The sequence below is a fragment of the Cnephaeus nilssonii genome (assembly GCF_951640355.1).
Source record: "Cnephaeus nilssonii genome assembly, chromosome: 9".
Lineage (NCBI taxonomy): Eukaryota > Metazoa > Chordata > Mammalia > Chiroptera > Vespertilionidae > Cnephaeus > Cnephaeus nilssonii.
In genome coordinates this window covers 65,470,747-65,484,206 of record NC_137080.1, presented here as the reverse complement: position 1 = coordinate 65,484,206, position 13,460 = coordinate 65,470,747, and the positions used below count along the sequence as shown (strand labels likewise).

The window sequence follows — 13,460 nt, the reverse complement described above, 5'->3', positions numbered from 1 at the left end:
CAGTAGGAGATTAAAAAGCAGTGGTTCTTATGCCCATTAGCCCCATTTTCACAGGTGTCCATGGCGATTGCTCTTATCAGACATCCCACCTACACCTGCACACATGGCTCACTCTTGTTCATTTTCCCCCGCCATACTTTTCCTTCATGCCTCTACTCCCCCAGTTTCCCTCTCTTTTCGTTGTTGCCGTGGTATACCAGCTCCATTGTGGTGCAACTCTCTAACCCTGCTTCTCATCTTTTTATTCCAACTGGCAACAAAATTCTAGAGTTGAAAAGGACTTCATCTCTCTGAGAAGCTGTAGAAACAGACCTTCAACTTCACTCTCCAGTCTTTCAATGATCTATAGACACCTTGACATCTGGACCTCATCAGAAGTTACTACTTCCCTCTGAGAGCTAGGTCACTAGGTACTCCGTTTTTAGATGTTATCATCCATTTCTTAAGGACACCAAATCATCTCTGGCCTCAAAGGAGTCTGCAGTTCCTCCAACTTCACCTCTTCCACACACATTTTGGACACTTCCCTTACCTTACATTCCACAGTTCATCCTAGCAAGTGCTTCTTATCCTGTACTTACCTTTAACTCACTTGTTTCTTTGCTCTTTCCTTCCTTCCTTCCTTCCTTCCTTCCTTCCTTCCTTCCTTCCTTCCTTCCTTCCTTCCTTCCTTCCTTCCTTCCTTCCTCCCTCCCTCCCTTCCTCCCTCTCTCCCTTCCTTCTTTCTTTTTTTTCCTCTTCCTAGCCATCCCCCTCCCTCCCTCAACATTATACTGAGCAGTCCCTGGGAAGCCTCACCAGATGATTCACTTATCTTGTTTCTGGGCTAAAGACAAGTTGTGAAGAGAAATAATGAACCCATACTGCATGTGTTGATTAAAGCAGAAATAATTGGCTTTTCTGGAGCAATTGGCATTAGTGTTCATCCTTACTTCTTAGAAACCTCTCCTCCCATGGCCTCTGGTTCTCCTTCTGGCCATATTTCACCTCTCTTTTCAATGGTTCACTTTTCTCTGTCTGCTTCTCATTTAGTTGCCAATTCCTAGAGTTTTGTGCTTGGGACTCTTCTCTTTTGAGTCTATATTCTTTCTCTAGAGAAATATCATCCACCCTAGGGCTTCTATGACCATTTAAATGTAGATGATGCAAATGACTTTCACCAACACTTTCTCCTTAGAAATAGATACTGTCCCATTAGACATACGGAGCTGAATGAATGTCCTATAGACACCTTAAACTTAACATGGCCTCAAGCAAACATCTTTCTCCTCTAACCCCAAGTTTGTATTGTCCCTTCCTTCTTTTTTTTTTTTGTTTTTTAAAATATATTTTATTGATTTTTTACAGAGAGGAAGGGAGAGGGATAGAGAGCTAGAAACATCGATGAGAGAGAAACATCAATCAGCTGCCTCCTGCACATGCCCCACTCGGATGCGCCCGCAACCAAGGTACATGCCCTTGACCGGAATCGAACCTGGGACCCTTCAGTCCGCAGGCCGACACTCTATCCACTGAGCCAAACCGGTTTCGGCGTCCCTTCCATTCTTGATCTGGATTAATGGCATCACCGTTTACCTGTCTGCCAACTTAGAAACCTTGGTGTTATTCACACTTCCTTTCTCTCAACCTCCACATATAGCCAGCTGCCAAATCTTGCTGCCTCTAAATTTAAAACATCATTTGATTCTGTCTCTTCCAAACTGTATGCTACTGGCTTAAAATAGGCCTTCAGCATATCTTCTTTAGGCTGCATTACAATAGTACTGTCTATAACCTGTTTCCCCGATAACATTTTTTCCCAACCACGTTCTCTATGATTTCAGAAGACAATGCTAATCAGGTCTTTTCTCTGTGTAAAACCTTCTGCTGGCTCTCTATGCCCATGGAGTAGAATTCAAACGATGTAATTTGGCTACAAAGCTTTTAAGTTCCTGGCCTCAATCTACCTCTCCACTTTGTTTCTCTTCCTACCTACCTGTTCTCCATTCACATTCTAGGTTCCTGTTGCCTCATATTCTCACTACTTCCAGCTCATAACTTTCAGAAGTCCCTACAATTTTTTTCAAGCTATCCCATTTCCTCTTCTCAATCTCTATTACTTGAAAAATTCCTACACCTGTTAAAACCAAGTTTAAGCATCACATACTCCGTGAAGTCTTCCCTGATTTTTCCAGGTTACTGATGTTTGGTTCCTTTTACCCCAGGGTACTTTATTGTTTTTAAATTAAATTTATTGGGGGTGATATTGGTTAATAACATTATATGGGTTTTAAGTATACAATTCTATAATACATCATCTATCGCATTGTGTGCTCACCATCCAAAGTCTAGACTCCTTCTGTCCCCATATATTTGACCCCCAGGGCACTTTATATGCGCAATAGACTATACGGTGTGGTTGTTAATTTTTCTATTTACATATTTGTAGCTCTACTGGACTGTAAGGCATGTAAGTTTCTGATTATCAGAGAACTAAATAGAAATTGTTTAATAAATATTGCTGAATGAATGCAATGTTATTTTCCTCCCAAGATGGTTTTGGTATCAGTGTCTTGTCTTCTTTTCCACTCTTCCTGTTACATCCCTAATAAACCATCAATTTAAACTTAGATTTTTAATAGCCTCTAGGTTGATAATCTAGAGCAGCACAGTTCAGTAATATAGCCTCTAGCTACATGTGGCTATTGAGCACTCCAAATGCAGGTAGTCCAAGTTAAAATGAGCTGTTAAGTGTAGAATACATACTAGATTTTGAAGATAACATAAAAAATGTAAAATATTGCACTAATAGTTTCTATACTGCTCACATTTTGAAATATTTTGAATACATTGGATTAAATAAGATTAAATACTATTGAATTTAATTTCACCTGTTTCTTTTTTTATTTTTAAGTGTGGCTATTAGAAAAGCTTAAAATACATATATAGTGTGCCTGTATTTCTATTACATTGCTGTGATCCTTCAGTCCATCATGTAGATCATTTTTTGGTGGTAAGCCTGTCTTCTGTTTTTTTCTGAATTCTTGCAGTGCTAAGCAGAATTTTCTGAGGGGAAAACACTAAAAAATGGTGCTTGTTAACTGGTTACTGCTGAACTAACTTCCCCCAAACATCTTTTTTTTTTTTTTTTTAAATGCTATTATTCTAGTTGAAGAATCTACAGATTTCCTATTGTTAACTGTCTCAAAGCCAGATTGCTTTGCCTGGTTCCCCAAGCCTTCTTTAATCCTGTTGCACTTGTCCTAAGTAGTACCCCCGTCCTTCATTCTGTTTTCCAAGCTATTTGAAGTCTTTGTGCTTTGTGCAGGCTGCTCCTGCTCAATAGTTCTCTCCCTAGGTTCTCATCTGAAACAAGCCAATCTTCAAGATATGGCTTAAAAGTTCTACCTCCCACATGATGTTCTTTTCTGTTTATTGGAACTCACCCTGATGTCCACCTAGTTATTATTTGTCAGAATTACAGTTTAAACTGTAATTTATTTAATTACTCAGCATCTTCACTGCCATTACAATCCAACTTAATTCCACAAATATTTTTTAAACCCTGTACCAAAAATGGGGCTAGGTGAGCAGGAGGATCACCTTTATAAAAGGCCTAGGTTTCGAATTGGCCCTATAAATAAGTGTGAGACACATGCTCCTGCTCATTGCCTTTATTAGCATAGACCTGACCACAGGCAAGGGCCATGTTTATTCTAATTACATAACCCCCATATTAGAAATTGCTAGTAAGACACCAACATGCCAAAACATTTAAATGGCCTCACCCAGGGTTCAAATCCCATGAGCTAGGAGTGGAAACTCTGGGGTCTAATCAAAAGTGTCTCCTTAGTTTTATTTTTCATGAATGAAAGATCACTGTTTAAACAGCTTCTTGTTATATATGGAAGGCCTTATTGCCAGATGTTTTACACTCTGCAGTCAGATTACTTTGGATTTGAATTTCGACTCCTCCAATGAGTAGCTCATTGTAACCTGGGCAAATCACGAAATTCCACACCTCATTTTCCTATAGGTACAATGAAGATAACAATATTACAAGGTTGTGATAGGGGTTAAATGACGCAGAATACTCAATGTTAGCCCTCAGTGTATGTCACTGCAAGACTATTTCTCTCCCTTATAACGTAAGACTGTCTTGTCTTCTTTCTATGCGTTCCTCTAGTTTCCAGGGCGGTGCCTGTTTCAAAACTGCAGATGAATAAACGTAGAATGAACAAACAAGTCCATCAGGTCACTTTTATTTCTGCATTTCCCATGCTGTGCCAAATGAGCAAAGCTAAGAAAGCAGGTGAAAGTGGTCTTTTTTGTAAAATATCTTCCCTTACCGGGTTTTACCCGAGGCCCTCAACGACGGGCACATCTCAAAGCCGGGGAAGCTCACAGCGGGCCGAGCAAGTCACAGCGCTTCTCAGGGATCACCTTGCGCTCAGGGTCTGGCGTGGAGAGGGGCTGGCCGGCTTCCCGGAACGTTCGGCGCAGGCGCAGCGCGCCCGGGGTCTGCGTTCCTTCCTGCGGCGCCACCCGGAAGTCGCGGCCGGTCCCTTCCTCCCTCCGCCCCCCCTCGCCGGCAGGGGCGGTGCGTGCGGGGCGGTCCGGCGAGGAGGCGGGACACGTCGGCGCTAGAACCACCGCCGCCGCAACTCCTGTTCCATCTGCCGCTTCCTGGGGTGAGTCCGCCCGTGGTCCCGGCGGCGTCAGGTGCGTTTCCCCAGCCGGGCTCCTGCCTGCGTCCGCCGCCGCCGCCGCCGTAGCTGTTCCGGGCTCCCTGCCCCGCTGCCGAGATGGCGACTCGCTCCTGCCGGGAGAAGGCTCAGAAGCTGAACGAGCAGCACCAGCTCATCCTGTCCAAGCTGCTGAGGGAGGAGGACAACAAGTACTGCGCCGACTGCGAGGCCAAAGGTAGCGCGGACGTCCCCTTCTCTGGTCCGGGCCTCCTGCCGCCGGTGACCTTCCCGTGGCCGCGGTGCCCCGGGCCCGAGCGGAGGCGGCGGCTGCGCCCGGTCGGCCCCGGCCCTGAAGGGAGGGCGGGCGCGGGGCTGCAGTGGACCCTCACCTCCGCCCAGAACGGCGGCGAGGTCAGGCCCACGGACGCCGTCCCAGCCTCTGCTCCTACCCGGCCCCGGGGGTTGAGCCCAGTGCCCGCGTCGCGAAGCTCGGACCCTGCACAGGGCCGGGCCGGGGCGGGGCGGGGCGGGTCTAGGAGCGCGGACCCGGCGCCGGCCTGGGCAGTGCTGGGGGTTAAAGGGTTGCCCTTCTCCCGCCGTGGCTCACAGGTACCTCTGTGGGTGAGGCTACCCTTAAGTCTCCTTCCCCGTAACTTCCTCCTCCCTCCCCCAGCTCCGATGCTCGGTATTCCAGGTGGAACCCTACCTGCCTGCCCGCCCACCCGACAGCTTTTGTACGGGGCTTTTGCTTCTGCTTCCTGAGAAAGCGTATAGGATGGTGGTCCTTATTGGTGGGTTGTAGTTTTACTGAATTTGGGAGGGGTCCTTATTATTATCATTAGTAGTAGTAGTATTTCTTACTTTGGATATTAGCCAGATTGAACAGGAATTTTATTACACGAGTCTCTTGGACAGTGGGCTTATGTTCCTGAAGATTTTATTAATTAGATTGTCTCTAAACCGCTTATTTGGGCGAATATGTGAACACAGGTTTGTGTGCCCCATAAGCGTTCAAGGTACATTTTAAAGATTCAGAGATGGGAAAAAAAAATCTATTTTTAATTTGTTCAGTTGGAGGGCTTTCAGCCTCAGCCTTTGGAATATTTTTAGCCTATATGTTTTGGATTTGGAGATCTGATTTATATTTAATGTCTTATAACTAATCTCATGGGAAAAGTTTCAGATTTTTAAAACCAAATCTCTCATGTGGTTAGGAAGAGATCTTGCTTATTTGTAAATTGGTTTGTTTATTCGGTGAGAAATAGGTAGTTCTCCAGAACAGGAGTCAGACAGTCAGTCTTTGGGAATGTCATTTAAGATTTCTGCATTATTTGACCTAGACTTTACCTGAAGCTTTACTGTTCTTCCAAAATACTGTACAAATGAGTCACATTTCAGTAGGCTGATGTTTGATTTGACTAAGCCACACAGCATCAGTAAGTTACTTTACTACCATAACAGGTTCTGGATTACTGTAACTAGACCATCTTATGAGCATTTTTCAATATAGTAACTTGATTGCACAAACCTTATATTTAGTCTATGTGATCTTTCAGGTGATGAATTAAAAATGCCTGATTATTGTAGTAATATTTGTTTACCTGATATTATGTGTGTGGTGTTTTTTGGGGAATACTGTTCTTTATTGAGGCTCAATTGCTCACTCATCACTGCACTAGTAGAACACTGTATTTAGGAAGTAAGGAAGGAGGAAAGCATGACACAGGTGCAGTATCCTGTTATTGCTACTACTCTTACCAAATCTGTTGAGCAACTGGAGAATAAGAACAGGCAAATGGAGCTGCACTTTCTCCCCCTGGCCTCATTCATGATTCTGTTGGTTATTAGTTGGTGGCACTTTATGGAGCAGTGAGGATTTAGAGCCCCTTGCCAACTCTATCTGATTCATTAGTTTAAAACTTGGGCTGCATGTTGTCCTCCTTTTTTCTCCTCTTTCAATTCTTTGTCTTTTTTTAAAGATTAAAATATTCTGTTACTTGATTTCATTAATCAAGGAAATGTATATCTCTTTAATTCTGCTGTAAAACATATATATAACTCTTATTGACCTATGAGGATTTGAACCGTGCTCTCTTTAAGGCAAAGTTAAACATTTGACAAGTCTAATCATACTAGTGTCCTGGTGCACGGATTCATGCAAATTGAAAGGAAATTAATTAGAAGAAATATTTTAATACCGCTATTCGCCCTTTATAATAGAAGTGTCAACCAAATTCACGATCGACAATGACAGATCGAAACACATGCATATGATTGGCGCCAGCGAGAGCTTTATTAGTATATGTATCCCACATGTGTGAGTCAACTTATCCTTTTATATATATATAGAATAAACTTGCTTAATTAGACCTGCTTTCTGATGTAGCTAAACTTTTTCCAGCCCAGTGAAGCACCCCAACTTCTCTTTCAGGTAATTGTCAGCAACACCGCAGTAAATACCAATACAAAGCAGATTATTATTGTAGATCACACAGGGAGAACAAAGGGTAAAATATTTAACTGCAGCAGTGTTTGACTATGTTCTGCACAGTGAGAAAACCTGAAGTCATTTTCAAGGTCCACTATTCTTTTTTTTTTAGTTGGGTCAGGTTTTTAAACTTTCTAAATCCCCGTTTTCTGGCTAATGAAAAGAAAATAGGATTCTACTGAGTCTCTTATCTACCTACTCCAGGACTTCTGTGAGGATCAAATGAGATGAGGCACGTGAAAACGCTTCACAAACATTTGGTTAAAGTGTAAAATGTTTGCACCTGCCTATAAAGCAAGTCGTGTACCTGGGCTGAAGAAACTCCAAGGAGGCTAGTTGCTAGGGAGAGGAAGTCGGACGTTGCTATGTGATGTCATTACCCGGAGCCCACAGCGATGGTTTCAGGCTAGGCTGTGGGCTGCATTTTGTGCCATGGGGTTTTGGCAGCGGTGGCTGCGATTTGGTGGGGTGTCACTCTGGGGTGGTGATGGGGCCTGTGTCCCACTTGGGTGAAGCCGAGTGTTGGTTTGTCGGTGCCAGACAGGTCTGTGGTGCTGTTTATTTTTAAACTAGAGGTCTGGTGCATGAAATTGTGCAATGGGGGACAGGGGGTCCTTCAGCCCGGCCTGTGCCCTCTTGCAGTCCAGGACCCCTCACTCCTTACCATGCGCCCCGCCTGCTCACTGCTCCTTACTGCTCAGCTTGCTGCTCCTTAGTGCTGCCGTGAAGGCGGGAGAGGCTCCTGCCACTGCTTGCTGCCCTGGCCATCCGTGAGCCCAGCTTCTGGCTGAGCGACGCTCCCCCTGTGGGAGCGCACTGACCACTAGGGGACAGCTCCTGCATTGAGCGTCTGCCCCCTGGTGGTCAGTGTGCATCATAGGACCGGTCATTCTGGTCGTTCCGCCGTAATGGTTGCTTAGGCTTTTATTATATAGATAGATGGCCAGTGCACGTCATGGCGGCTCCTGCATTGAGCGTCTTCTCCTGATGGTTAGTGCGCGTTATAGCTACTGGTCGGGTGGACACTTAGCCTTTTACATATATAGACTAGTACGTGTGCGAGTAGCTCGCTGCCGCTTGCCTCAGCTGGCCACCCGCCCACAACCACTGGTAGATTTCCGCTGCTTGTAGCTTGCTGCTGCGCTCTCCTGTAGCTCTTGGCCCGCTGCCCTGCCCTCCTGTAGCTCTCCCCACTTCTAGCTTGCTGCCCCGCCCCCCTGTAGCTCTCCACCACTTGTAGATTGGTTGTGATGTTACGGCATAACAGATAATTAGCATATTCCTCTCATTATATAGGATACTGTACTTTGTTAAACTCAAGCGTTTTCCTGCTGCTGCTGCTACTACTACTACTAGTCTTTACACTGCATGAAATAAATTGATTTTTCCTTCTATTTCTTAATAGGACATCAAAAAAACTTTAAGTTGCAATTATCAAAAGTGTTGACTGACTGCCTTACATTCTGACCACTGGGAAAAGTTAATTTAACAAACAAGATTTTCTTGGCAAATCAATATTTTCTACAAAGATTAGGTATCATGTCAAATACTGTTGAGTGTGCTGAAAAGTTTTGGGTTATGGTCCAGAAACTAGTTAGGGATCTTAGTAGACATGAAACAATGATCAGTTAAATTCTAATCTATGTGTAGACTATAGATTAGTTAAATTTAGCAATGGGAGAGCTTAGTGTGATCTGGAGATGGTAGAACTTTAAGGTTGGAAGTTAAAAAAAATCAACTAATAACATTATATATCCTACCTAATAAAATAGTAATATGCAAATTGACCGCACCTTCGCTACGCCCAAGCCATGCCCATCAGCAAAAGCCACACCCATCAGCCAATCAGGGCGGGTATGCAAATTAATCAACAAAGATGGCGGTTAATTTGCATACACTGAGGGAGGGAGGAGTGAAGACTGAAGACAACTTAGAAGGAAGAGGGAGGAAAAGCAGAAAGCAAGGTGGCTGCCAGAGGGAAAGCCCGGGTGGGGTGGAGTGGGGCGGGATGGGACGGAGTGGGGCGGGCAGCAGCGGTGTGCGGGTGCAGGCGCCTTGGCTGCAAAGGCGGCAGCAGCGGCAGCGCACGTGGCCACAGTGGCCGCTTGCAGGATTTTTCCTGCAAATGGGCTACTAGTATATGTATAAGTTGTATAGTGCTTCCCTCTAGCCGGGTACTGTTGTGAACACTGCATATATTAATTTAATCCTCAAAACAACCTTTTGAGGTCGGTACTATTATCCCATCTTACAAACAAGTAAACTGAGGCACACAGAGCTTAAGTAGCTTTCTCAAGGTTATATAGTTAGGAAATGATAGAGCCAGAAATTTTTTCTTTTTTAAAAAGAAGTTTTTTAAATTGATTTTAGTGAGAGAGGGAGAGAGCGACAGAAACATTGAACATCTGTCTCTCTTATGCCCCCCACTAGGGATCAAGCCTGCAACCCAGGCCTGCACTCTGACCAGGAAGTGAACCGGTGACCTCTTGGTGCATGGGATGATGCTCAACCCACTGAGCCTGACGGCCGGGCAGAGAGACAGAAATTTTTTCATTGAAAGAAATTTTATTTATTATTTATTTATTTATTTAAAATATATTTTTATTGATTTCAGAGAGGAAGGGGGGGGGGGGAGAGAGAGAGAGAGAGAGAGAGAGAGAGATGGAAACATCAATGATGAGAGAGAGGCAGCACGCCCCCTACTGGGGATCGAGCCTGCAACCTGGACATGTGCCCTTGACCGGAATTGACCGGAATTGAACCTAGGATCCTTCAGTCCTCAGGCCAACACTCTATCTACTGAGCCAAACCCGTTAGGGCTACCCTAGCTTTTTTAATCATAAAAACAACATGACGAAATTGAAAGAGCATTGGCTTAGGTTAAGTTAGTAAAGCTAGGTTTGAGTTCAAGCTTTGCCTCTGATTTGCTTGGTGACCAGTTATCTGTGTATTCATTAAGCCTTAGGCTAAAGTGTTACAGTAAAACCTTGATGTAATGGATTAATTCTGGTAAGGGGGTGTCCATTAAAGCGGAAAGTCGGTTATATAATGAAGTAGGTTTTCTGAGCATGTATGTTAAAAAATTGACAAATTAGTTTACCTGTTTTTACTTATGTGGACACGTTTGTGTAATTAAAATTAAGTGTATGAAAAGTTTAATTTCACAGAAAATTTTTCTATATGTATTACTGTAATTTTAAATTTATACTGAATAGGTCTAGTAAATGCATGTATTCACCAGTTACCAGGAGTAAACAAATGCACATGCCTGGGGCATGGCTTAGTAAGGGTGGGAACATCAGCTGGTACCCATTCAGACTGCTGCAGTATGATGGTGTGCTAAACATTCACTGAATGATTACCAGCGGTGACTCTTAGATTTAAATATATAGACTATAGTTGTAGATACGTAATATTTATGTCGGCAAAATTACTACAGTGTTTTTTTTCCCCTAACATATGGCCTATTTTGCCTAATTTGTTAAAAATAACTGAATTAATAACAAAAAATAACCTGTTAATTTAATTATAAACATACGTTGGTTAAAAACATTTAAAGATTAACAGGGTGTTAATTTTTACATATGACATATGGATCAGAAATTTTGTCCGTTACATCTGAAGTTCATTAAATCGAGGGTTTATTGTATTTCAACTCTGATGTGATCTGTATTCTTTTCTAAATCCCATGCCTCATGTCATTTGTGTCAGTATTGACTGTTAATTTAAAATGTCTGTTATTGAGGGTTTATATTTTTGTCTTACTGTACTTGAGCTTATGATGAAATCTTTGTATTTTTTAAAGCTTTTCATTGATGACTTAGGTCTTTTTTTTTTAATTTCTTTATTGATTAAGGTGTCACATATTTGTCCTCATCCCCCCATTCCCATCCCCCACCCCTCCCCACGGATGCCCCCACCCCCCTGTTGTCCTTAACCTTTGGTTAGGCTTGTATGCATGCGCACAAGTCCTTTGGTTGATCTCTCCCCCCTACCCCCACCGTCCCCTACCCTCCCTCTGAGGCCCGACAGTCCGATCGATGCCTCCTCGTTTCTGGGTCTGTTCTTGTTCATCAGTCTATGTTGTTCATCATTTCCCCTAGATGAGTGAGATCATGTGTTACTAGAAATATACTCATAAGAACCGAATGTGAGATGAGCAATAATAGTTATGCTGACAGGCAAATGAATCAGTCTGTAGTAAGTTTCTTTCTGGACCAACAGTTCTTTTGAGACCCAATTTCAATGTCCACCAGTTCCTTATGTGTACATGTCGGCACTGACTTTTCAGCTCTGGATGGTGGACAAATGGTGGTAATGCAGGTCCGACTCCCTCTGGTTTGGTCTCGCCCGGACCCAGGGGCGCGACTTCACCCGGACTCAGGGGCGCGCGGCCTCACCTGGACCTGGGACCCAGCATCACCCAGGCCCAGGGGCGCGTGGCCTCACCCGGACCCAGGTGTGCACGGCCTCACCCGGTCCCGGGATCCAGCCTCACCCGGATCCAGGGGCGCACGGCCTCACCCGGACCCGGGATCTAGCTACACCCAGACCCAGGGGCGCACGGCCTCGCCCGGACCCAGGGGCGCGGCCTCACCTGGACCCGGGACCCAGCCTCACCTGGATCCAGGGGCGCACGGCCTCACCCGGACCCGAGATCCAGCTACACCCAGACCCAGGGGCGCACGGCCTCGCCCGGACCCAGGGGCGCGGCCTCACCTGGACCCGGGACCCAGCCTCACCCGGATCCAGGGGCGCACGGCCTCGCCCGGACCCAGGGGCGCGGCCTCACCTGGACCCGGGACCCAGCCTCACCTGGATCCAGGGGCGCACGGCCTCACCCGGACCCGAGATCCAGCTACACCCAGACCCAGGGGCGCACGGCCTCGCCCGGACCCAGGGGCGCGGCCTCACCTGGACCCGGGACCCAGCCTCACCCGGATCCAGGGGCGCACGGCCTCACCCGGACCCGAGATCCAGCTACACCCAGACCCAGGGGCGCGTGGCCTCACCCAGACCCAGGGGCGCGTGGCCTCACCCGGATCCAGGACCCAGCCTCACCCGGACCCAGGGGTGCGTGGCCTCACCCGGACCCCGGGGCGCGTGGCCTCGCCCGGACCCGGGGGCACGCGGCCTCACCCGGACCCGGGACCCAGCCTCACCCGGATCCAGGGGCGCATGGCCTCACCCAGACCCGGGATCCAGCTACAGCCGGACCCAGGGGCGCGTGGCCTCACGCGGACCCAGGGGCGCGTGGCCTCGCCCGGACCCAGGGGCGCAGCCTCACCCGGACCCGAGACCCAGCGGGGCTTCGTCTTCTTGATCCCAATTCCTGTCGGTCAATTCCCTCTCAGCAATTCCTTCGGCCATTTTCTCAAAGCTCCAGGGCGGCTGCCGTGGAACTTGCCGGGTGGCGGGCTCGGCGAAGCTCCAGCACGCCCTGTGCGCGGCGGCGGGCCGGTCCTAGGTCGCTGCGGCGGCACTCGGGTCTGCAACGGCGACCAGTCGCCAAGCCAGCGCACCTGGATCCGGGACCCAGCAGGGCCTCGTCCTCCCGACCCCATCTCCCATCGGTCACTTCCTTCTCAGCAATTCCTCCGGCCATTGTTCTGGATGGTGTCTGCTCTGTTTTCCAGTTGTAGTTTCAAAATTGTTGTGGTAGGCAACCATCAGGCATCTGCCCTATGCCGCCATCTTGGTCCTCCAGAAGATTCTCAAGTAACCTTATAAATGTGGTTCTGAACACTGTGTCGTCCATTAGTTTACTTTCCTTCATCCCTTCTATTTGTGACCTGCTTCGGTGTCTTCACCTTTTGGCTGCCTCCCTATAGCTCAGCTTCCCCAATCTCCCTAGGTGGTCACTCTTGGTACCCCCCTTTGTGGGCTGAGTGCAAAGTCTTGGTGTTGTTAAGCCTTGATTGCTGTTGGTACACTGGGAGGATTTGCCCTCCAGTCCAGTTGGCTGTGAGGATCAGCTGTGTCTACGCCGCGAGACAGCTTTATTCAATTAGACTTGCAAAATTGTAAAAGCCTCTGTGCTCAGCTTGGATGGGGCGGGGTTTCAGGGTGGAGCCTACAGCCTTGGCTTTCCGTCAGTCCTGCCCTATGAGGTTCCTGTGTCTCCGTGTCCCTCTGTACTCCCTGTAAACACCTCTGAGAGAAAAGCGCCCTGGAGTTTCGCCCGCCGCCAAATAGTCTAGTCTCTCCCCCAATGAATCTGGATTCCCAGATTCTCGCCCGGAACTGGGGTTCAGTGCAGTCGGAACTGGGGCTCAGAGCAGTCTGGCTCCTTTGTCTCCTCCCCG

The 13,460-nt window shown here is 46.8% G+C and overlaps 1 protein-coding gene across 3 annotated transcripts in view; it reads left to right on the top strand.

Annotated features, from left to right (window-relative positions):
- SMAP1 (small ArfGAP 1) overlaps nucleotides 1–13,460 on the top strand; it is a 201,127-nt gene that overhangs the window by 50,888 nt on the left and 136,779 nt on the right. Inside the window, exon 1 of one of the 3 annotated variants that reach the window (XM_079780964.1) lies at nucleotides 4,107–4,902. The exons of 1 other annotated variant lie outside the window; for it this stretch is intronic. In XM_079780964.1, coding sequence (XP_079637090.1) covers nucleotides 4,785–4,902 — 118 coding nt within the window. In that variant the 5' untranslated portion in view covers nucleotides 4,107–4,784. Of the gene's footprint in view, nucleotides 1–4,106; nucleotides 4,903–13,460 lie in introns of those variants that run through there. One more of the 3 variants, XM_079780965.1, reaches the window with a different exon arrangement.